The 23,781-nt window shown below is 44.2% G+C and overlaps 2 protein-coding genes across 6 annotated transcripts in view; both read right to left on the reverse strand.

The window, feature by feature from the left end:
• Positions 1 to 5,565, reverse strand: part of St3gal3 (ST3 beta-galactoside alpha-2,3-sialyltransferase 3) — a 194,013-nt gene extending 188,448 nt beyond the window's left edge. For 2 of the 4 annotated variants that reach the window (XM_076860600.1, XM_076860599.1), the window contains exon 1: positions 5,358 to 5,565. The gene's annotated coding sequence lies outside the window, so the exon portion shown is untranslated. The remainder of the gene's footprint in view (positions 1 to 5,357) is intronic. The other 2 variants (XM_076860598.1, XM_076860597.1) reach the window with 1 other exon arrangement.
• Positions 5,566 to 7,921: 2,356 nt separating this feature from the next.
• The window catches only part of Kdm4a (lysine demethylase 4A), a 52,165-nt gene continuing 36,305 nt past the window's right edge, over positions 7,922 to 23,781 (reverse strand). For both annotated transcript variants that reach the window (XM_076860601.2, XM_076860602.2), the window contains exons 14-22: positions 21,828 to 22,032; positions 21,233 to 21,309; positions 20,504 to 20,559; positions 18,180 to 18,288; positions 17,686 to 17,871; positions 14,413 to 14,583; positions 9,489 to 9,608; positions 9,101 to 9,193; positions 7,922 to 8,968 (exon numbers count right to left, since the gene is read on the reverse strand). In XM_076860601.2, the coding sequence (XP_076716716.1) occupies positions 8,828 to 8,968; positions 9,101 to 9,193; positions 9,489 to 9,608; positions 14,413 to 14,583; positions 17,686 to 17,871; positions 18,180 to 18,288; positions 20,504 to 20,559; positions 21,233 to 21,309; positions 21,828 to 22,032 (1,158 nt within the window). In that variant the 3' untranslated portion in view covers positions 7,922 to 8,827. The remainder of the gene's footprint in view (positions 8,969 to 9,100; positions 9,194 to 9,488; positions 9,609 to 14,412; positions 14,584 to 17,685; positions 17,872 to 18,179; positions 18,289 to 20,503; positions 20,560 to 21,232; positions 21,310 to 21,827; positions 22,033 to 23,781) is intronic.

The following is a 23,781-nucleotide window of genomic DNA, read 5'->3' on the forward strand; positions in this document are numbered from 1 at the left end:
CAGCACACAGAGCCTGACAAACAAGTAATGTTCAATAAACATGAGAAATGAATAGAGTGCTCAAGGTAGTAGGACAGAGGAACATTTATACATGAAAATAAAACATAAATGTTAAAATAAGAAGGGTGTGTCTGGCTGGGCACAGTGGCACATGCTGGGTTAATTCCAGCAAATTGGGAGGCTGAGAAAGGAGGATCACAAGTTCAAGGCCAGCCTCAGCAACTTAGTCAGACCCAGTCTCAAATTAAAAAAAAAAAAAAAAAACATAAAGGGCTAGAGATGTAGCTCAGTAGAAAGAATTACCAATCAACTCCCAGTACCCTCCAAAACAAAAAAAGTGTGTCCAGAATGCTAACCTAGAAGGAAAAAAAGGTTGGAAAATCTGGGAAAAACCTTCAATCTCTGGGGTTTCCTTGTCTGACTTCTCTAAGTTTTTTCAAACTCTGCTGCTGCTCACATAATCCTGAGTGCTCATTTTGAACCAAGTACTATGCAAAGCACCTTATGAACTCATTCAATTCTTATAATTAACCTGCACATTTCACTAAGAAGCAAACTCAGGATCAAGAATAAGACAGTTGTTCAATAATTTTTTTTTTTAAAGGGAACTACTCAGGGGCTAGGAATATAGCTCAGTTGGGAGACTGCTTGCTTCATATGCATAAGGCTCTGGGTTCAATCCCCAGCACCACACACATACACAAATAGAAAACTCTTCAATGGCAGAGCCAAAATCTGAAACCAGATCCTCTTGTCTCTTGAGTCAGGGCTAAAATAAGCACTCTGAGCTTTTTTTTTTTTAATTTTTTTTTTTAAGAGAGAGTGAGAGAAGAGAGAGATAGAATTTTAATATTTATTTACTTATTTTTTGTTATCGGCGGACACAACATCTTTGTTTTGTATGTGGTGCTAAGGATCGAACCCGGGCCGCACACATGCCAGGTGAGCGCGCTACCGCTTGAGCCACATCCCCAGCCCAGCACTCTGAGCTTTTATGCTTTGTCAAAAGTAAAGTCTCCTCCCCAAGTATCAAGTTTGTTAGCCCCAACTAAACTAATAAGGTTAAATTAAGATTCATTTTTATTTTGTGAAAATGTACCTCAAATTATTATAAACTTCTCAAATTTAGTTATCTTGAATATAATTTAACTTTTTCATTTCTGAATGTGTCCATTACTAAGAATGCTTTAAGATAGTAATGTTCATGAATGACTGTTATAACTGAGATAGATTGCTTTACATCATTGGACTTGGCCTAAAAACATTTATTATTTTATTTTATTGGTATCAGGGTTGAACCTAAAGGTGCTTAACCACTGAGTCACATCCCTACTTTTTTTTTTTTTTATTTTTTGAAACCACGGTCTTGTTACAGTCGCGTTAAGTTGCTGAGGATGGCTTCAAACCTGTGATCCTCCTGTCTCAGACTCCTGAGCCACTGTGTTTACAGTTATGCATCACTGAGCCCAGTTCTAAAAGCATTTATTAAGTGCTTATAATGAAGTTTTGACTCTGAATTCACAATTATACCATGTCTTGTTAGAGCTACTATTTCCAGCTACTGCCGATATGCTTGTCTCTAGTAACCCAACTGACTCTCTAACACTAATCTTTAATAGGCCATGATACCAACAGAAGATCTGCTACTCAGTAGTGCTGTTCACCAAATATTTTTGACTCTTTGACTACCAGGCATATGCTAAGACTACAATTGCCTATCCCATTTTTAGGTATGGTCATGTGGGTTAGTCAGCTTTTCATCAAAAGTTGAAAAAAACAACTTAAAGGAGGAATGATTTATTTGGCTCAGTTTCAGTCCAGAGTTGCCTGCTCCATTGCTCTGGGCTTGAGGTGAGGGAGAACATCATGGCAGAGGAAAGTTGCTTGGCTTATGGCAGCTGGGAAGCAGGGAGTGAGCAAGGAAGGGGCCAGGGACAAGATATAGCCTTCTAGGGCATGCACCCAGTGACCCATTGCCTCCAACTAGGCCCTACCGTCTACAGTTTCTACCATCTCCCAATTATGCCATCAAATTTATGAATCTATCAGTGGATGAATCTACTGATAAGTTTGCAGCCCTCAGGATTCAATCACTCTCCCAAAATCTACCTAGGAACACGGCTGCACTGGGGACCAAGCCTTCAACACCTGAACCTTTAGGGGACATTCCAGATTTAAACCATAATACCATGTGACATGCTTTGACCAATGGAATATGAATGAAAGTGACATGTCCCACACTGGGACAAAAACTTAAAAAAGCCAGCACCCAACTTAGTTTCCATCTGCCCTGATCCCTGAGTGACTATGAGGAGCAGAGTTCCAATATGTACTCATGACAGACATGTAGTATGAATGACAAGTCAACTGCAGTTCTGTTAAGCACTGAAATCTTGAAGTTGTTCTGAGTGAAGCCTACTCCAACAGATCCCTCAGTAAAAATTCTCTCATAAGTAATTTCATTTCCATACTTGATGATAAACATTTTGTTTACCTAAAAGATTTTCTTTGCATCCATTCTGTTTCAAAGCTATTTTCAACATAAAAGTACACTTGCAAAGTACCTACTATGTAAAAATACTGTGCTAGAGGACAAAGAAGAAAGTCTATATCTTGAAAAAGCTTCAGTCTTATGTTGTGGGTGGAAAACATGTAGTGGCAATTATGGCAAAAAGGCAAACTCTAAAGTTAAAGTGGTTTAAAGGAAAAAAACATCTCATTACATGGGGCGACAAGTATAGAAACACTTCAAAAGGAAGTTCCGGCCAGGCGTGGTGGAACACGCCTGTAATTCCAGTGGCTCAGGAGGCTAAGGCAAGAGGATCACAAGTTCAAAGCTAGCCTCAGCAACTTAACAAGGCCCTAAGTAACTCAGTGAGACCCTGTCTCTAAATAAAATACATAAAAGGGCTGGGAATGTGGCTCAGTGGTTAAGCACCCCTGGATTCACTCCCCAGTAACAAAAAAAAAAAAAAAAGGAAGTTCCATATTTAATGGTTCTAAAACATGAGTAGAAACAGTAATGAGAGATTTAAGGGGGTCATTTAAGATAGAAAAAGTCAATATAAACAAAGCATGGAGTATAAACAGCAAACCACTGACTTGAAAAATAGAATAAAAGTAAGGGCATGACAACAAATGCATCTGCCCACACTGCCCATGCCAGGCTGGTCTGTGCCTAATGCAACAGACAGTGTAGAGACAATGAAAATCCTGGCCAGGGAAGTGACACACTTGGAAGTGATGATAAGAAAGAAAAGTGATGGAAGGAACGGAAATAGTTTTTCAAGAGAGGGAGGTTCTGGGGAAATTCACAGGAATGATATAGATGGCCTCAAATCAGTGTGATGACAGTAAGAGTGGAAATGTAGCAAATACCAGAATGCTATGGAGGCAGGATGGACAAGAACTGGCAACTCAATGTACACAGGGGTAGAAAAGAAGGCAAAAAGAGACCTGAGGTACAGATCTGTGGTGGCTGAGAATTATTATTCCAAATAGTATGGTTAACCAGAAAAGTAACAATGAAAAGTAAAATAGGTACAGTGGCACATGGCTATAATCCCAGCTACTCAGGAGGCTAAGGCAAGAGGATGACAAGTTTGAGGCCAGCCTGAGCAACTTAGTGAGAACCAGTCTCAAAATAAAAAATTACAAGGGCTTGGCATGTAGCTCAGTGATCAAGTGCCTCTGAGTTCAGTCCCCAGTACCAGCAAAGAGGAGTGTGTAAAACAATGGCAGGTAAAGTGTTACTGTGTATCTTTCCTAAAGATTGGCTCCCCACTTGATTTGAAGGAAGTACTTACTACTGTTATTTGTTTATCCTTTGCTCCACCGGGGGCAAAGGTACTTCCTTAGTTTGAGGCCATCAAGTTGTCTTTCATACAACCTCATCTCCCACTTTTTTCAGTAATGAACCTCTGGGACCACCTTGTGTATTTCAAGTTCATTCTGTCACCTTTACCTTCCTTGCTTTCCATCAGCTCACTTTTCTTCCTCCATCCAGGCTACCGGCTATTTGTGGCCCAACTAAAGCCTCAGCTCCCCTGTGAAACCCTGAGAAACACATGTGCTTTTCGTTTTCTTGACTTCTCATAGTGCATACTGTCTTGGAACTCCAGTGACCACATCATTAGTTACTTTCCTTTACATTCTTTATTCCCACAACTACATTACTGGCCCATTCACAACTTTCATATCTTCATTGTCTTTGAGTTTCCTTCAATCAATGCATTGGACAAAACATGTACTTAATAAACACTTGACTGATTGAACAAGTCAGTTATTCTCTAAGAACATGCATGTCATTTCATCATTAATAATTTACTTTTATTAAACCATAGTTAGACATTCAGACTTGTGAAATTGAGAAATTTTCCACTTGATATTTCAAGATGTCTTTGTTACTGTTGCCTTAAGAAGTTACTTGAAACTACCATTTGGTCATAAATTTTTGTGCCAGCTTCCTTTTAATCCTCTGTTGACTTCTAGGTGCAGTAAACAGTTGGGTAATCATCACTCCAAGATGAGTCTGACTTAGAAACAGCCTAAGTTGTCATGACTATTTTACTTTCAGTAACATAAGTCGAGTGCAACTATCCGTAGTACAAATAATTTAAAGTACATCACAGAAAAGTTTTTAAGTATTCTTTGCTTTCTGGAAATAACAGCTGCCTTAACTGGTCCTGCCCTCGGTTAATTACAATGATTCAGTTTTAACATTTCACTCCTTCACATGTCAAACAAAAATGAGGTTTATAAGGAATCATAAAAACAGATACCATGATGAAAAGGAGTCCCACATATTTATGGGACATTTTTCTAACCAAACCTCCTCTCCTCTCTAAGACATTCTCTCTTGCAAACGTGCTCACAGAGAAGACAATGGGGAAAAGTGCCAGAAGGAAAGGAATCAAGACACATACTTTGCCAATCATATTGACCCCGGTGCCTCTGAAGATCTAGCTTCTGGTAGAGCAGTAAGCAATAACAACCAGTACCCCTAAGATGCTGAATCCCTTTCCCTGGACTTCTCCTTTCTCTTCCTACAGCTGGGCCCGAAAGACCGTGTCCTTCCTCTGCGCTAAGCGTCGCAGCGCTGCGGGGTCTCACGCAGGTGACCTCAGACCCCTTGGCCCGTTTCCAGCGGGCCTTCCCCTCAGCCCCAGCAGCCCCACCCAAGCGAGATTCCAGGTTTCAGCCCGAGCGTCCACCGGGTTGTGCCAGATCCCTCCTTCCCCAGCACGAGCTCTGGGACTCGGCGCCGGGCCCAGGACGCGGGCGTGGGGGAGGGGCGGGGAGGCGACCGTTAGCTGCAGTAGCTGCCGCGCCCCGAAGAGCGCAGGGCAGGCCCTTACCGCAGCGGAGAGGGAGACAGTGGGGAGGCGGCGCCCGACCCCACGCGGGGCGGGAAAGCGGAGGCGACGGCGCAGGCGGCGGCGACAGCCGCGGGGGACCCCGGCGGGCGCCCACGACGCGGTGGGCTGCATGGGCGCCGCCATAGTGAGGACGCAGCGGCGGGCGGAGCGCGTGGCCGCAACCCGGGACGGCTGGACCACCAATCCCGCTCTTCGCCTTAGCGCCCTCGCCGGGGGTCGGGCATCCATGGCCAATGGGCGCGCGAGAGCCGGGCGGGGCGCCGGGCTGACCAATGCGGGGCTGCGCCGCAGGGCGGGCGGGCGCAGGACAGGGCGGCCCAATAGGCTCCGGAGCCCGGAGCTCGCGGCGGGCGCCCCGCCCATCCCGCCAGCCAGGGGTACCCGGACTGCGGAAGATGCAGTGCTTGGGGTTGCCGCAGGTGCAGCGCGGACGACCTCGCCTCGTCCTCTCCTAGGCCCAGAGGACACACTTTCCTCGCGGACGTCTCCTAAGACCCAGCCCATTGAGAGCCTGTTTCCTTGCTGGGGAGTGTGTCGCAAAGTACAGGGTGGTCGCGGTCACTTCACGCCAAAGGATGCCTCATCTCATCCTCCAGGCTGAGAGCAGCAGTACCCTCCTGAGGTCCAAGGCTTTGAACCTACGCGAGCCCTGCTTAATTCTGTGGGGTAAGAGGGCACGGAGGTACAGATTGCCCTCGGACATTATTAACTTCAGAGGCCAGTAGAAGATGTTTAGTCGGGACACACGACTACCCCACCCACCATACTGCAGCTCCAGGGATTCCCCCTCTCCCATCCTGCACCCTCTTTCCCTCAGCCAAGCCCTGGCCTTAAGGGACTTGAACTGTCATTTTTTATATACCGACCCAAGGACCCTACATTACTAAAGGAAAGCAGTTTGTCTTATAAAAAGGGCTTGAGGGGATGCAAGCCGGCAGGGGGGAACTGGTCTGGCTTTTAATTTGGGTCAGTCTTGAAAACTCAGACCTGACTAACTAGCCAGCGAAGGAAAAAGGCACAAGCCAGGGTTGAGGTGTAGCTCAGGGGTAGGGCAAATACTTAGCATGCTCAAGGGCCTGGGTTGGATCACTTAAAAAAAACAAAACAGGCCAGTTCATCACCTCTTTGAACTTGGGTTCCTCAAGGACAAAGTAAAAAAAAAAAAAAAAAAAAGGAAAAAAAGAAAGAAAAAGGTTGGCTTCTAATTAAGAATTCTACTGGTATTAAATCAGACACCTTGGCCTGCAGGTCCTTCAGCATGACTAGGGACAGCAGGGTCAGAGAGCACTGGGGAGGCCTAGACCCTGTAGAGAAAAATAGGTTAGTGTATTTTTCCCTGCAAACATGTGTGCTCCCAGGGTCCACTGAACATTCCATTAAGTCCAGGCTCTGCCCAGCCTTTTCTGGCACATCCTCTGGGACTCCCTGAGTAAAAGGCAAAGGCTCAACCTTGCCTTGACACCAGGAGTTGATATAGAAAAGCATCTTTGAAACCTTCTGCTCTTCCCTTCCCCTACAATCAATACCAAGTAGCAGCCACCTCCCAAGTTCCAGGGACAGGAAGCACTCACTGGGTAGCTGACTCAAATCATCTCCTGTACCTGGACAGGGACATGCCACTGGAAGCACCTCTGAAGGCCAGCTATAACTGCTATGTTGCACCAGAGTCTGACACCTATTTACTGTCCCCTTCCTGCCTTGAGACTCCCCTATCTTTGTCCCCATCAACCTTAAGGCAAAGAGGATATTCCTCCTGGGAAACTTTTCACCAACTATAAGTAGCTTGGAGAGCAACTTCAGAACCCTACTGGATACAAGTCACTTGCTCTCCAAGTACCTAGAATGTAAACACTCCTTTCTTTCAAATTGGTTCCACAACATGTATGAAACACAGATGCTGGCATGGACTTAGCCCAGTTTAGGATTTATCAAATGGGGTGGAAATGAGAAATCAAACTATGTTGAGAAGACTCAGTAGTCTGGTCCTTCCACCCTTACCTCCTCTTGGCCCCCTCTAGGGCAGGGTAAGCAAAAAGAGGTGCTCATAGCCAGAAATGCCCCTGCTCCCCATGGCCCACCATGAGGCTTAATATGGAGCCTAACAAGAAAGGGAGCCCTCTCCTGGAACCACTTTCCAAACTCTGCCTCATGGACTCTTTAAATACACAGCCCTGTTCCAGAGCATATGACTCTTGATAAACCCCAGCCTGACCCTTGGCCACTTGGGCTCCTTGGGGCAGACACAGCCAATCTGCTCAACACACTTTTTATTGCTAAGGACAAGGTGATGCACCAGTTTTCAAAATAATTTGGTTTATAGCGTTCATACGTAACAAAAAATGGGGAAGTTTATAAATTTGATTCTTGTATACATAGGATTAAGTATGAAGCCCTACAATCCTGGGCCCAGGCAAACAAATTCAAGAGGAGCAAAAACCTGTTTAACCCCTTCAGTGTTGCCCTCTATTCCCACCCCCCACCCTCAATTCAGCACCCTCCCACCCCAAGACCAAGGGCATATCTATACTTGCCCCTAGCCTCCAGTGGCCCCAATTCACTCTAACCCTCCCAGCCCCTGCATGATTGCAATTTTCTGTTGACAGAATCACCTACCAGGCTCTGCCTGCTTCCATCATTAAAATCCTCCCTTTGGGGTATTCCCTACCCACACCAAGTAATACTGTGCCACAGGGGTTCTGTGCCTAGAGTATTGCGGGCACATATCCATGTTACCCTTGTATTCTCCTCAAGGGAGGACAAAGGTGGCATCAACTCCTTAGCCTCTCAACACTGCAGCTTTGCCAGCACTCCTGAGGCCTTTCCAAGCCTGAATAGATGGCTACACCCATCTTCAGCCAACCCACAGGGGCCCTTACTCAGCTCAGCTGAGGGCGGAATTTCACATTTTGTTTGCCCTGAAGAGGCAAGAAAAAAGTAAAGGCCAGGGGCTGACAGAAGCTGGTCCAGACCAAACACCCAAACACACACACACACACACACACACACACGCACACACGCACGCACACACACACACACACATACACACATATAAATACAAAAGGAGAGTTGGGTCAAGCACCAGCACCTCTGCCTGGTCGGTGCAGGTGCTTGGCAGGAAGCTAAGTCCTAGGCCAGGAACAGGGGAACCCACCCAGCCAGCACAGCTGACCCCTTTTCAGACTGGGGGCTAATGCAGCCACAGCATTCCAGTGCTCAGCCCCTCAGCTGGGAGATCAACGGCTGCTGCCACAAGTCCAAAAACAGCTTGTCATTTCTCTACAGCGGAATGCAATTCAGCTGGGGTGAGAAGGTGATGGGGTTGGTTATTTCATTCCTTTTCTTTTTAGAACTTCACTTTTAAAGACTTCAGAGTTCCGAGTGTCTGCTGTGCTGTGGAACCCGAGTGCTCTCGCCTTGATGGCTGGGAACCTCTTGAACCTTGGAAATGCCTACTCCATGATGGCCCGGTACAGTGCAGGCTCGATGTAGTCTTCTCGGTACCTCGAGTTGATTACCCGCTGCCGTTTCTTTTCCTGCTTAACCTCTTTCTCCGTGAAAATCTCGTTGAAGCGCATGTCTGAGGCTACTGACTACAGTAGGACAGGCAAGCCAAATAATCACTTTGTGGCCAACTATCCCAAGAAAACAACAAAAGGACATACTCCTGCCATCTTCCCTCCCCTCCCAGACAGGAGCCCAGGGTACACAGAAAACACACTCACCAATCTAGACTTGACTCTCTTGGGAAGCTCTTCATCCAGCGTGTATACATCATCTCTCTTAACCACAAGCTGCGAGCCATCCTCAAACTCCACCTGCCAAGGAAACAGAGTCCTCTGGGCTACAATACCCCTGAGACTCCCCTAGTCTACCATGCAGAATAGCAATTTCCTGCAGCCAAAGGAAAGTGTTACAACACTGGAGTAAGGAATGCCATGTCTGAAACCCTACTGGCAGACCTGACCCAGGACAGACCCCTAAGTCTGAAAAGGTTGCTACTGGATCCACTAATTCTCTCAAGAGTATAGACTCATCTCTCACCCAAAAGAAAGCACTGAAGTAATCAAATACCCACCAACTCCCAACTCCCTAGCAAGAACCCCCAGCTACCTGGTACATCTGGATGGGGTGGGAGGCCACAAATTTAGCTCCATAGACTTGGCCATCTGTCCATCTCACTTGAACCACTTCTCCTTCAGCAGGAGGACCCAACTGTAGGCAGTCCTGGCTCTGAGGAAAGAAGAAGGAAGGAGAATGAAAGAAAGGTCCACTTGAATACAATAGTAATGAACACCTACTTAGGAAAGAATGAACCAAAACAAATACTTGGCTGAGATACTTCAAGCAAGGTAGCTTGCTCTGGACTGAAAGATACAAAGACCAGCTTGCTGAATCAAAGTATGCCCCATATCTCTGTTCCCTGCTGCCAACAGATGACAAGAAATAATAGCTTTTTAATAAAGTTAGTAGATTATAATTAGCAAAGGAGAATCAACAGTCCTCTTTATATCCCTTCAACTATCCCTTAAAGGATTCTTCAGGGCTCTGTCATAAGCAAACACCAGAACTATACTCAGCTATGTTTTTAAGAAATGTGTTCTTAAAATACAGGAAAGGTGAGAAAAAAGGATCACCTTCCACAGAATTAGCAAAAGACATTAGAACTTTTACTTCTCATAAAAGGGTGTACACTAAGGTGAATCATTACCATATCCTAGCACGGGACCTGGTGCACAGTGGATGGACAATGTACAAACACAATAGTTTATGAATTTATGATTGGTAGACCTCAGAGAAGTTCCACAGGACAACGCCTAAAAAGTACACATCAGAGAGGGGCAGGGTACTGAGTCTAAAAGGATGTGCATGTTTACAGTTGCTCTGATAAACATCATATTATATGACAAGAGTTCATTAATTGAGTAGAAATGGCTGTATATTATATTGCCAAGTCATTTATGGGTTAGGTAATCAATAATCATGTTTTATATGAATCTAAGAATTAAGCAGAAACTATCGTGCCTTCACCCCAAAACAAGTATCTGAGTGGAAGTTTTAAGTAGTCCAACATGTACTTCTTGATAAACCACTAAAGATCTATGCAATTCAATAACAGTAGTTCTCAAAGCTTGGTCCACAACCCTGTGCAGGGAACATGTGAGATCATGACTAATTTCATGTTAAAACACTAGTCTTGGACTGGGGTTGTGGCTCAGTGGTATAGCACTCGTCTAGCACATGTGAGGAACTGGGTTGGAGCCTCAGCACCACATAAAAAAATTAATTATTAAAAAAAGTATTTAAAAAAAAACACTAGTCTTTTGCACCTTGTTGACATTTGCAGAGATGGTGTAAAATCAATGATGGGTACAACCACTTGCCATGTGCATAAATCAAAGTAGGGGGCCCCAAACTCTACAAGTTGTTATTGCTATGCATACAAAATTTAAAGAAAAAAAAAAAGTATCATTTCACATAACAATGTCCTTGATAAAACAATAACAATTTTTTTTAATATTTATTTTTTAGTTTTCGGCAGACACAATATCTTTGTTTGTATGTGGTGCTGAGGATCGAACCTGGGCCGCACGCATGCCAGGCGAGCACGATACCACTTGAGCCACATCCTCAGCCCCGAAACAATAACAATTTTATTACACCTTTTTTTGGTATGGGGATTAAACACAGGGACACTTAATCACTGAGCTATATTCCCAGCCCTTTTTACTTTTTTATTTTGAGACAGGGTCTTGCTAAAGTTGCTTAGTGTCTTGCTAAATTGCTGAGGCTGGCCTCAAAATTGCAATCTTCCTGCCTCAGCCTCCTGGTCGCTAAGATTACAGGTATGTACCACTGCACCCAGCTTTTTGTTAAATCTTAATCTTGAATGCATGAGTAAGTCTCGTAAGACACACCAGGCTGCATATGGCAGTATGATGATTATCTAGGAAAAAAAAAAAAAAATCATATTCAGGCTGTAGCTATACCTCAGTGAGAGAGTGCCTGTATTCAGGTTGGCAAAACACTTGCCTAGCACGCACAAGGCTCTGGGTTCAACCCCCGGCAATGTGACAAAAAAGAAAGGAAGGAAGGGAGGGAGGGAAGAGGAATTAAATAAAATTTAAGCTTTCAGGCTAGGGATGAAGTTCAGTGGTAGTGCCTATTGTGCATGAGGCATTGGGTTCAATGCCCAAAGTCAAAAATAAATTAATTAATTAAACAAATATATAATGGACACCTGTAATCTCAGCTACTTAGGAAGCTGAGGCAGTAAGATTTCAAATTAGAGACCAATTTGGGCAATTTAGCACACTACAATAAAATCGAAAGGGCTGTAGCTGTACCTCAGTGAAAGAGTGCCTGCCTTGAATACATGAAGCCCTATGTTCAATTCCCAACACAGCAAAAATAATTAATTAAAATTCAAACTTTCAAGTGAAAATTAGAATTTCAAAAAAGTGGAAATTCACCACTGTCAATTTGTAGGATCCCAGTATTTAGTCTTTTGACAAGATGAGGGACACTAATAAATGTGATTTTTTTTCTTTTTGTGGGTCTGGTAACTGATCCAGGGCCTCATATGTGCCAGGCAAGTACTTTACCACTGCATCACATCCCAAGTCCAATGTTTTGATATTTATAAGAAAATTTAACATTTGGAAGATTTCCATAGCTCAGTGCACTTTTTTTATTTTTATTTTTTGGCAAGGGGGAGTACCAGGGATTGAACTCAGGGGCACTAGACCACTGAGCTACATCCCCAGCCCTATTTTGTATTTGATTTAGAGACAGGGTCTCACTGATTTGCTTAGCACCTTGCTTTTTACTGAGACTGGCTTTGACTTCGCAATCCTCCTGCCTCAGCCTACCGAGCTACTGGGATTATAGGCATGCACCACGGTGCCTGGCTACACCAGTATTTTCTATATGGCCAATATATAGTATTATGAAATTAGGCATGGGTAAAAGATCCATTCTAAGTGCAAGGCAGACAGATGGATTTTAATGTAATAGAGTACAAGTTTACTGATCTGCTTTCAGATCCCACACTACAACTAACCTTTTAAAAATGCCACTTGTTACAGGAAGATTGCAAGTTCAAAGCCAGCCTCACAGCATCTTAGTGAGGCCCTAAGCAACTCAGCAAGACCTTGTCTCAAAATTTAAAAGGGAGGGAGGGTGTTTGCCTAAGGATGTGGCTCAGTGATTAAGTGCTTCTGGGTTCAATCCTTCTTACATACCCTACCCCTACATAAAAAGCCACTCATTGAGTTTTGGTGGAATATCAGAGAAGAATAATTATATGATTTGAAAGCTATTCAAATGATCTTCCCTTTCCAACTACATAACTGTATGAAGCTGAATTTTCTTCCTCTACTTTAACCAAAATAATGTACCACAGAACAGACAGAATAAAGAAGTGTCATTAAAGAGATTTGCAAAATTGGTGAAAAATGGCATTCTTCTCACTAGTGGTTTTTGTTTTAGAAAAGATATTTTTCATTAAAAAAGGAATATTAATCTGTTTTAATATTGAACAGGGTAAATATTACTAGAGATAACCCCACAAAAATATATGCTTTTTGGGGTCCTCAATAACTTTTAGAAAAATGAGTTCTGAGATCACTACATTGTTAGAGATAATATCACCTACTTCTCAGACATGGTATGAAAAGGGAAACACATTTGTCTTAAATACTTAGCACAGTGCCTGTCATACTGTAAGGACTTAAAAAACGCTGCTATGAATACTAATATCTTTAAAATGACATTAGACCACCCTTATAAGTACTTTGTGAACTTTTACAAATTAAGTTGTTAATGCAGTATAAACAAGGGAAATATCCAATTTGTTAAAGGAAAAAGTGGCAACACTATTCTAACTTGTGCTTAGACTAACTGAAATGAAAAGGCAGGGTAGGGTCAAGAGAAACCTGGACTAAGTCCTGAATATTATGTCAGGAAACTAAAGATTGGGTACAGGGAGGTAGGACCTCTAGTGTCTCAGGTATTATATCATAAACAAGCCAGGGCTGACACCAAGTCATTGCTACTTACCCCTAAAGCTCTCTCTTTTTATATTTTTTTTAGTTGTAGATGGACACAATACCTTTACTTTATTTATGTGGTGCTGGGGATTGAACCCAGTGCCTCACGCATGCTAGGCAAGTGCTCTATTACTGAGCCACAACCCCAGACCCTACCCCAAAGCTCTCTACCAAAAAGTAATCTGTAAAGTACCAAAAACAGTTCTATGCACATACTAAAAAAACATGATAGAAAATAGAGTTGGAGCCAGGCACAGAGGAACATGCCTGTAATCTGAGCAACTCAGGAGCTAAGGTAGGAGGATTGCAAATTCGAGACCCACCTCAGCAACTAAGGGAGGCCATAAGGACTTATAAGACCACATCTCAAAATAAAACATAAAAAAGGAAGGCTGGGCATGTGGTTCAGTAGTTAAGTGACCCTGGGTTCAATCCCTGGTACCAAAAAAAAAAACAGGGTTGGAAAAATTTCTTGAGGTCACACAACTTCGAAGCAATCATGGTGATATTAACACATTGGTGTTTTTTGTTTTTTTAAAATTTTTTTTTTAGTTGTAGATGGGACACCATACCTTTTATTATATTTATTTTTTATTTGGTGCTGAGGATCAAACCCGTGTCTCACACATGCTAGGCAAGCGCTCTACCACTGAGCTACAACCCCAGCCCAGCACATTGGTTTTATTCCAAACCCTGAGCTTTTCTACCACACTAGATGCCTTCAGCGATAGTTGAGATTGAAAAATATGCATGCTTTTTAAAGAATTGCAAAAAACAATGATTCCCACCAACTTCTAGAATCAGTACCCTAGTAGTACACAATTTTCCTTGTAAGGAAAGAACGGTACAATGCTTCTTTCTTTTTGGGAACCTACTGATGGGACCACAGGACCAGGCTAGAAAAGGCCAACCCACAACCTGTCAGCTAGTCAGACCTAGAAGGATCCCAGTCTTAAACCGTCCCAGAAGCTGCTTGCAGACATTACCACTATGTCCTCAGGATACAGATTGTCACTGAAGGAGCCATCATCAAAGTTGACTTCATAGAAGGTCTCAGTGGTGAGTCTGACCACCTCACACTGGTAGAAGCGCCCATTCTTGTGCTTGCTAATGACCTTCTGGCCTGCAGTGATGCTCTGCAAGGCACCCTTGGCACGCTAGAAAAAAGAAGAAGCTTGGGTAACTCACATCTGGGGCTGATAGGAATTGCAAATGGATACCAACATCAATCTGTCCCCCTTTATCAGAGAAATATAATCATGGAAATGGAAAAGCAAAAAAGGAGAAGAAATGGGAGTGGAAACAGGCCATTCCAGATAACCCATATCCCAACCAGGGTTCTGTTTTCCTCTAAAAATTCGGTTCTCCTGAGTTCCCAGTGCACAACTGACCAAACTAGAACTGACCAAATAGCACCTACTAATGCACACACATCACATATTTGGGTAGAAAAATCAACAGTGACTGGAGACTCTGGGCATCAGGCAATGCTCCACACTGATCTGTGCACTAAGCTATACCTCCAGGGTATAAAGATTGAGATTTCCTTTAATTCCTCAGCTGCATATAACATGTTGCCCCCACTATAAGAGACCTATCACCAGATGCGGTGGTGCACGCCTGTAATCCTAGCGGCATGGGAGGCTGAGACAGGAGAATTATGAGTTCAAATCCAGCCTCAGCCTCAGCAACAGCAAGGTGCTAAGCAACTCAGTAAGACCCTGTCTCTAAATAAAATTGAAAACAGGGCTGAGGATGTGGTTCAGTGGTCAAGTGCCCGAGTCCAATCCCCAGTACCAAAAAAGAAAAAAGAGAGAGAGACCTATCATCTCTGGTGCCCTCTCCTTACCCTTCTCATTCTAAACTAGTCCTTGATGCAAACAGGATAACAAAGTAAGGTGCAGGCTCATGTCCAGCAAGCCTCCACCCCTACTACCCCACCACCTGCCCACTCCACTCTAGCCATGTCATCCTCTCCTGTTCTCTGAATATACACGCTCTTACCTAAGGATTCCACTATCTGAAATGCCATTCCCCAGTAGCCTGCATATAACTCCCTCACATTCTGAGGACCACCCACTGCTGCCCTCCTTACTACCCACTCTTCTACTCACCGCATCCTGGTTTTTGTCTACTATACTTCTCACCATCCAAAATGCTATTTCCTGTGTAGTTTCTTACCGGTTTCCTATGTATCTTTCAACTAGAAGATACATACTTCATATATAAAAGTCCTTGAAGACAGGGACTTTTTGTTTTGGTACCAGGGATTGAACTCACGGGAATTCGACCAGTGAGCCAGATCCCCAGCTCTATTTTGTATTTTATTTAGAGACAAGGTCTCACTGAGTTGCTTAGTGCCTCACAGTTGCTGAAGCTGGCTTTGAACTTGTGAGCCGCTGGGATTACAGGCGTGCGCTACCGCGCCCAGCTAGAACAGGGACTTTTCCTAGCATCTAACATAGTGCCTAGCACATAGCAGAAGCTTACCAAATAGAATGAAATCGTAAGATAAATACTCAACAGTACCCCAACTTCCTCTCAGCATCAGCAGTCTACAGCTATCAACCTAAGTATATGGAGTACTACTGTTTCATGACCAAACTCAGACTTCCCTACCAGACCTGGGAATTGATTCTACATCAGGCTTTTAGTCCTCCAAAGCCTCATTCCCACATAGCATATTTTCCCATCTCCCCAAGGTTCCACCCATACCGCTCACCACCTCTCATGCTCATTAAAATGCCTTTGTGAAAGAAAAGGATGCAGTCAATGGAGGACTTTTCTGTGATCCCAAGCAGAGTTAAAAGTTCATTCCCCTAGACTGGTTCTCCCATGCTCTATCTCTGATTACTGTACTCACCATAATGCTGAAAGTCTGCATGGTCACCTATTCCATTAGACCATAACCATAACTTGCTGATGGCAAAGACTTCCCCCACTAGAGACTGGCATCTGATATGACTGTCCCAGGGATCTCCCAAATTAGAGTACTCAAGAACCACCATACCAGACATGCCTTCTCTACAGTAGCATATGGCCCTCTTAATCTTTCTGCTGGCTGCTTTCACTTGTTCATGCTTTGCTATCTGTTCCTTACATTGGGACTATCCACAGCCTGATTTCCAATAGGAACTGGGTTCAAATATCCTTCCAGAAACTGATAATCTCCAAATCTTCCCTCTCATCCTTAACCTAGCTGGCCTTCCTGTTGCTCAAGTGTGAATACTTCAGAGACCTCGAAATCTACATATCCTTTCCTCTTTTTCATCCTTGTCCCTTCCCCTGACAAACCAGCCCTTCTCCATATCAATCCTGACTGCAGTTAGTAACATCATCATAAGTTAGTAACAGCATCCTTCCTGTCTCCTAAATTCAGTTATGTTCACTTTCCTTTCCCATTCCTCTTCTCCTCTCTCCCCCATCCCTCTCCCCATAGCAGTCCACAAACCCTGTCAAATGGACCTGTTAAGGATCTCAGGGTTAGACATGACCTTAAAACTCTATGTGTCCTACTTAAGACCTCACTGTCTCCTATGTTAACTTGTTTTCCTGCCTTAAATTCTGATTCGTTGAATTCTCTCCTCAAACCACCAGAGTGACTGTTAGAAAATATAGTTCAAAATTGCAGTATTCAGAGTTCTCCTGCACTGGAAGAGAGGTCAAACTCCTAAATGTAGCAACCTAGGGACTTCATCTTCCTTGCTGCTTACTTCTAAATTATCATCCCCCAACACAGGCCCAAGATCAGCTTGAATGTTCATTCTTCCAAAGTTTGTTTCTTCTATTTCTGAAGCCCTGAATGCCTTCCTGCTCATAATTCCTTCTTACATTCAAGACCTCTTTGAATGCCACCTTCTACCCAGACCATTTCATAACTCCTCTAGCTAACTTTTCACTTATCTTTCTCTGCATGTCACCATTTAGAGGACTACGAAAATCTTAGTAGCAATTAATGGTGAACTGTCAGGAGCTCTCCCCATCAGTTCTCAAGATTAATAAGAGGTGGACCTTCAAAGAGCTTATCCTAGTGGAGAGACAACCAAGTTAACAGATAACCCAAAAGAATCAACCACAAGCAGCTTGGCAGAGACCTACAGGAGACCCTTCTTAATGAATTAAGAAGGGGCTCCTGTAGGAGCACTCTCCATCAAACACAATACTTGAGGAAACACTTGCCAACCCAATAAATGCACATAACATGCAGAGAAAATGGCCCTGAAGACTATCAAGGACTTCTGAGCTGCACCCTTTCTCACCTCCAAGTTGGGAATCTTGTGCCGAAAGCAGGTAATGAAGACAACAAAGGGCCAGTCATCTGGCTGCATCATCACTCCAGCAGCCTGGGCACAGCTTACATGGAATGCAGTTGGGCAACGGCCGTGAGAACACTGCACACAGCAGCCAGCATTTCTTTTCCTCCGCTTCTTACAGAAGACACATTTCTGCATCCAGAGGAAGAAAGCCAATGATTCTAGGAATTGACAGTCCAGCTTCCCCTAGTGTTACTCCATCCAAATGCACAGAGCCACCCTCCTCCCAGAAACATGAGGTACACACAGCCTACTCTAATCCCATGTCTAATCATATATGATATTAAGTTATTTAACAGAAGGCAAGAATCACAAACTGACCAAAACCAAGGGATAAAGGTAGCCACTGGGCCAAGCAGAAAGGTACTGTTGCCCTCCACCCAGAGACTTATAACTAGGGTAATTATGTGGGGCCTATAAAACCATCACTTATTCCTTACCAGTTTGAAGCGGGGCAGGGGGATTTTGCTCACATCCACAGGACTTCTTTCTGCAATATTGACAAACCTTGCTTCCAGGATCGCCACAGCACATGAAACATGAACCCATCTGCCAAAAGGCAAAAGCCTCAGTCACCTCTGGATCTAAGGCCCTATGGTCTTCCCTTCTAAAGTAGACCTCTCAACAGTGCTTCTTCCCTCACCCAGTGTGGCCCCAACCTCCACCAACCAGTTCCAGGGACTCAAGAAAGTTAGAGCCATACTATCATCATACTGAGTACTGTAGACACCCTACCCGAGGTTAGGCCAGGTCATACTTCTTATACCACTCCCTCAGTCTGGGGTAAAATAAGCAGAGCCACAGTTAATTGGGTGTGGTGGGTTTCAGGAGTGAGAATAAACTAGGGAGCTCTACACTGAGCTCTTTACCACAGAACCCAGGTGCTTCCTGAAAACATCTCCACTATTCACCAATCTGCCAATAATCTTCCCTAGGCTTCTGCCAAACCTCTTCCTTGGGCTGAAATAACCTCTCTTCTTGCTCTCTTTACCCATGAAAGACTCAGTCTTTAAGATTTGACCCAGGCCTCACTAAGAGGTATACACAATGGACATCCACAGAAAATTAAAGTAAGTTATAGACATTTGGGGAAACCAGAATGTGCCAAGATGAGAAAAACTAAGATGGCAAGAGCTCTTAATTTTAGCTCAGGGGTACAGCACACTTGCCTAGCATGTGTGATGCTCTGGGTTCAACCTCCAACACCACACACACACAAAAAGTCATTGAAAACCTTCAACAAGGTAAGGTGCGGTGGCACGTGCCTATAATCCCAGTGGTTCAGGAGGCTGAGGCAGGAGGACCGCAAGTTCAAAGTAGCCTCAGCAACCTAGCAAGACCCTGTCTCTAAATTTAAAAAATAGAGAGAAAGGGCTGAACATAGAGAAAGTGGTTAAACATTCCTGGGTCAACCCCTAGTACCAAAAAAAGCAGAAAAAAAAAACCTGGCAGAACTGTTATGTGGGAGCAGTAACAGATTTGTTCTGTGTACATCTAAAAGGTATAAAAGGGATTAAAAGGCAAAGGTGAGCCATGTGTGGTGGCGGATGCCTATAATCCCAGCAGCTCGGGAGGCTGAGACAGGAGGATAATGAGTTAAAAGCCAGCCTCAGCAACTGCAAGGCACTAATGTGGCTCACTGGTCGAGTGGCCCTGAGTTCAATCCCTGGTAACAACAACAAAAAAAAAGGCAAAGGTGAAAAGCTCAAGTAGAACCATTTCCACTTCAAAGAAGGAAGAACATTACCAGCCCTATCCTGAAACTGTGAAGAATACAATTCCTCTAGTAATGGGAGCAAGTAGCTTTAAAGGACTGAACTGGCAGAACAGCCATGCATCAGAAGCAGCATGACAGAGATCCTGTGAGGCAGGAGCTGCATTCCCACAGGGTTTTACTTGGAAGCAAGATGTGGACCATTGGCTGCCACCTACCTGTGTACACTGACCCTTAAGACAGCCAGCTCTTCAAGGTAAAAACCTCAGAGCAAGTAAACAGGAGACAAAAATGCAACTCTGTGAAAATGAGTTGCCTAATGTGGAAAACCCAGAAACTTCTGTATGGAAGTTTCTGGGTTTTCCACATTATTTTCCACTATTTAACAGTGGGCGGACTGCCTGAGTTCTACTCAGTGTCCTTCTTGAGGACACTTGCCCTCTCCAAATAGTCTTGGGCTGGGGATTTGGCTCAAGCGGTAGCGTGCTTGCCTGGCATGTGTGCGGCCCGGGTTCGATCCTCAGCACCACATACAAACAAAGATGTTGGGTCCGCCGAAAACTAAAAAATAAATATTAAAATTCTCTCTCTTTCTCTCTCTCTCTCTCTCTTTAAAAAAAAAACAAAAAACAAAAAACAAAAAAAAACAAATAACGAGTCTGAGCCAAAGTTTTCTATGTTGAAAAGTGCTCACTAGACTATGGCCATGACCATCTCTGCATATCAGCAGGTAAATGTTCACACCTCCAGCCCACAAAGCTCTTGCACTGACTTTTCTGGGTTTTCATACTCTCCTAAGCACGTTTTTATCTCCTCCAAAAGGAGGATGTTTCTTACATCTCTGCATCAGAGAGGAAAGGAGTAAAAAGATCTGAGACTACTTGACTCCCCTTGGCGTCTTTGTTAAAATTAGTCTTGGTATTCTAAGAGCTCCTCAGAGTGTGCTTCCCAAATCTTCATGGGTCACTTGCGAGAGCTTATGTAGACAGTGCCCCTACACAGTGCTTCAGCACTGAGCCTGGGCATTCTGAGACTGCTCAAAACACTTACCTGTCATCATTTGCTCTCTGCAGGGCCCCTCCTCGTAAGGAGCATAAACAGCAGTCCTGCCCAGAAGGGAGAGGGAAGAAGAAATTGGTCACCACCAAGTCACTAACATCCAATCTGCTCTCCCCTCCACCTTTTGTGGGCAACTCTAACCTTGGGCTTAGAAAGCAGTGTAATGATAGGTAGGGCTTCAAACACACACCTTATACCCAGGACTCCCCTGTAGAAGACAGATGCCATGTGGAGCAGAAGATACCAAGTATTCACTTGACTTAACATGATCCTCTTTGCTGTTAATGTTCATAGCAACTCTGAGCAAAGTTGCAAAACTGGAAGCACCATAAGGCCTAGTCTGCTTCCTGGGCAGGGTGGTGCACAATCCAGGGGCAATGATGAAGAGATGGTTGCAAAGTGAATCACCTAAGTCCCCATCCTAAGGCTCTAACTTCAGAGGTGAATTATTTAAAGGGGGTTGTATATGAATACTCCACATAAAGGCCTCAACCTGGTTTTCAATTAAAGGAGCAAACATCTTCCAGATCCATTCAGGCCTTATCACAAGTGGGCAGCAACTACTCTGTCATAGGAATTGTTTACATAGTATATACTCTCTGACATCACTACCATGCCCTTCATGGACTGCAGTAGACATAAAGTCCAGCATGAAATAGCCCGGCCCCAAACATATTCCAAATCTCATGGGGAAGATAGGAAGAGTGTGAGAGTACTCACTTCCTCCAGGGCATTGGCTGAACACCGAGAACACATCCACTCTTCAGAAGCTTTGGCTGGGGGAACCCCATAGCAACCTAATAGGGACATGGAGAAAAGCAAATTAAACCCAGAAGTCAGAGTAAGAATATGGATTTGCAATTTTTTTCCATAGACCACCTCCCAAAGATACCAAATGCTACAAAAACACCTGAATTCTTGGTCAGAGATCCCAGGGCTCAAATACACAGTATGGCCCAAGGCCATAAAAATTGTATTCACGGGCTAGGGATATAGCTCATTTGGTAGAGTGTTTGCCTCCCATGCACAAAGCCCTGGGTTCAATCCCCAGCACCATAAAAAAAAAAAAAAAAACTTTATTCACTGGTACAAACACCTATTAAGTGGCACAATTAATCCCCTCTGGACATGTGCAACCAAGAGGACAGCACATTGCCAACTGGTGCAAGCAAACTCATTGATTGGCAACAAATTCTCCAAGAACACATAAGCAGCCTTTGCACTGGGGGTAGGGAGGGCCACATGTGACAAGGACTTCCAATTAACTGGAGCATGCTCCTGGCAGAGGATGCAAAGGAAGGCAAGAGGCACTCACTGGCATGGACCCGGACACTGCACTTCTTGCAGGAAACTAGAATGCTGGTACCATCCTCCTCAAGGTAAGGAGTAGAAAGGTTGATGTCTGTGCTGCAGCCAGTTGAGGTGAAGCACATTTCTGGAATCAATGGCTTGGTCCTCTGCTTCTGGGGGGCTAATTCTGAAGTGTTTCCACAGTTCTGACTAAGACCTCCAAATTCGACCTAAGGGGAAAAAACAAGCGTACAACGCAGTGAGCTGCACTTATGCTCTCAGCTTCCCACCTGCTCCATCAGCAGAAAGCTGCCTCTCTTATCGATATGACTATGTCTACAGCTCCCGGGTGCACAGCCATTATCCCAGAGCTACTAATTGAAGTTACCTCTAATGACTCAAATTCAATTTCTCACAGCAGCATCAAACAAAGGCCCCTAGGGGACAACTGAGAAGAGGGAGCGAGGTAAGAGGCAACTGGGATTTCAATCTTCCCAAACTGAGTGGTAATAAAATGCACTAAGATACTGGCAACAAGGCTGCCACTGAGGGCGCCTATGTGCTATAATACACTGTGGTCCCACTCAGGGACAGCACCCAACGCAGATGCTCCTAATGGGGCCAGCACAGATTGCCTCTGATGGTCTAAGTCAGCAGGTCACCTGAGCTGTTACATAGCTGGAGTCCCATCTATGATTCCGGGCTTCAGGCCCCTTTAGGAAGAACATTACATCCACATACTTCCCTTGGCAAACTATACTGACTCTGATGCTGGATGGCACTGTTAAGCTCACTCCAAAGATGGAGCACCAAAACACATCACCCTCTGAATATATGCCATTTATATAACTCTTAGTAGAGCTACAATTGGTAGATTCACTCACAGTAACCACCACCAGGTCAATCACTTCCCCCCAACACAATAGCACATATAGTTCTTCATTTTGGTTTCTGTCAATGGAAAGTAGTGAGTAACTAGACCAAAATGTGCTGGTCTGAGGTTTCACTCTTTATCATGAGAGAACCTGGGGTCCTGCCAAGCAAAGGACAGCAAATGCCCCTTTAACCACCAAAGGAGACTGATCAACTGCATGTCACCCTGTGAAGGTTCCAGCTGGGACTGAGCTGGCCACATGACACCTGCTGCTATTAATGCCTCCTGGCCTTCCACAGCCAGTCCCTGAGGGATTCATGATGGTGAAGCCATCAATGCTCCAGCATGGGACAGGCACAGGAGCTCAGCAGCTGTGCTTTTCCCACACCCTTGTTTCAATCAGGCCCTCTGCTTCTGCCCTGCCCTAGTTACTTCTGGTTACTGGTAACACCAACTGTGACAATGGGAAAGAAAAGAAGGTGACAACATCAGAGGATCTGGTTTTTACCTGAAGTTCAGGCTTTGATAAATAACAGCCCTGTACCCTGACTGACCAGAACTACACAACACCTGCAAGGAAGAGTCTTAGATGGGATGATAAAAAAGCAAAATTCTCTGCAAACAGTTAAAGTCTGTGATGAGTGCAAGTTCAAGGGGAGCCTGAGCCACATCATCTCCAAAGCATTCTCAAGTAAAAATCCACAGTGCTGGTTCATCTGCCCTGTGAAACCTGACCAATAAAAGTGTCACCAGAGGAGGACTGGAGAAGGTATGAAAGACCAGGACTTCAACTCAGGACAATGGGGTCCTTGTGATGGAAAAGAATTTCACCATATGTCAGATATTGAGGAGCAAGCAGAGATTTATTTAGGAAAGCAAGGATTACATACCAAAGGTGGAAGAAAGAATATGGGCTACCTTGAGAGAGAAGTAACCCTTGTGTGGGGTGTTAATATTCATAAATTAGCAATCAGAGTTAGACAATTTAGGGGCAAATATCCTTGTACTTGTGCACTGCCCACACATCATGCTACTTTCTGCAGGCAAGGACATGGTCACAGGGATGTATGTGCTAGGTTGCTTTGCATTCCAACAGTTTGTGAGC

This window comes from Callospermophilus lateralis, chromosome 7 (assembly GCF_048772815.1).
Source record: "Callospermophilus lateralis isolate mCalLat2 chromosome 7, mCalLat2.hap1, whole genome shotgun sequence".
NCBI lineage: Eukaryota > Metazoa > Chordata > Mammalia > Rodentia > Sciuridae > Callospermophilus > Callospermophilus lateralis.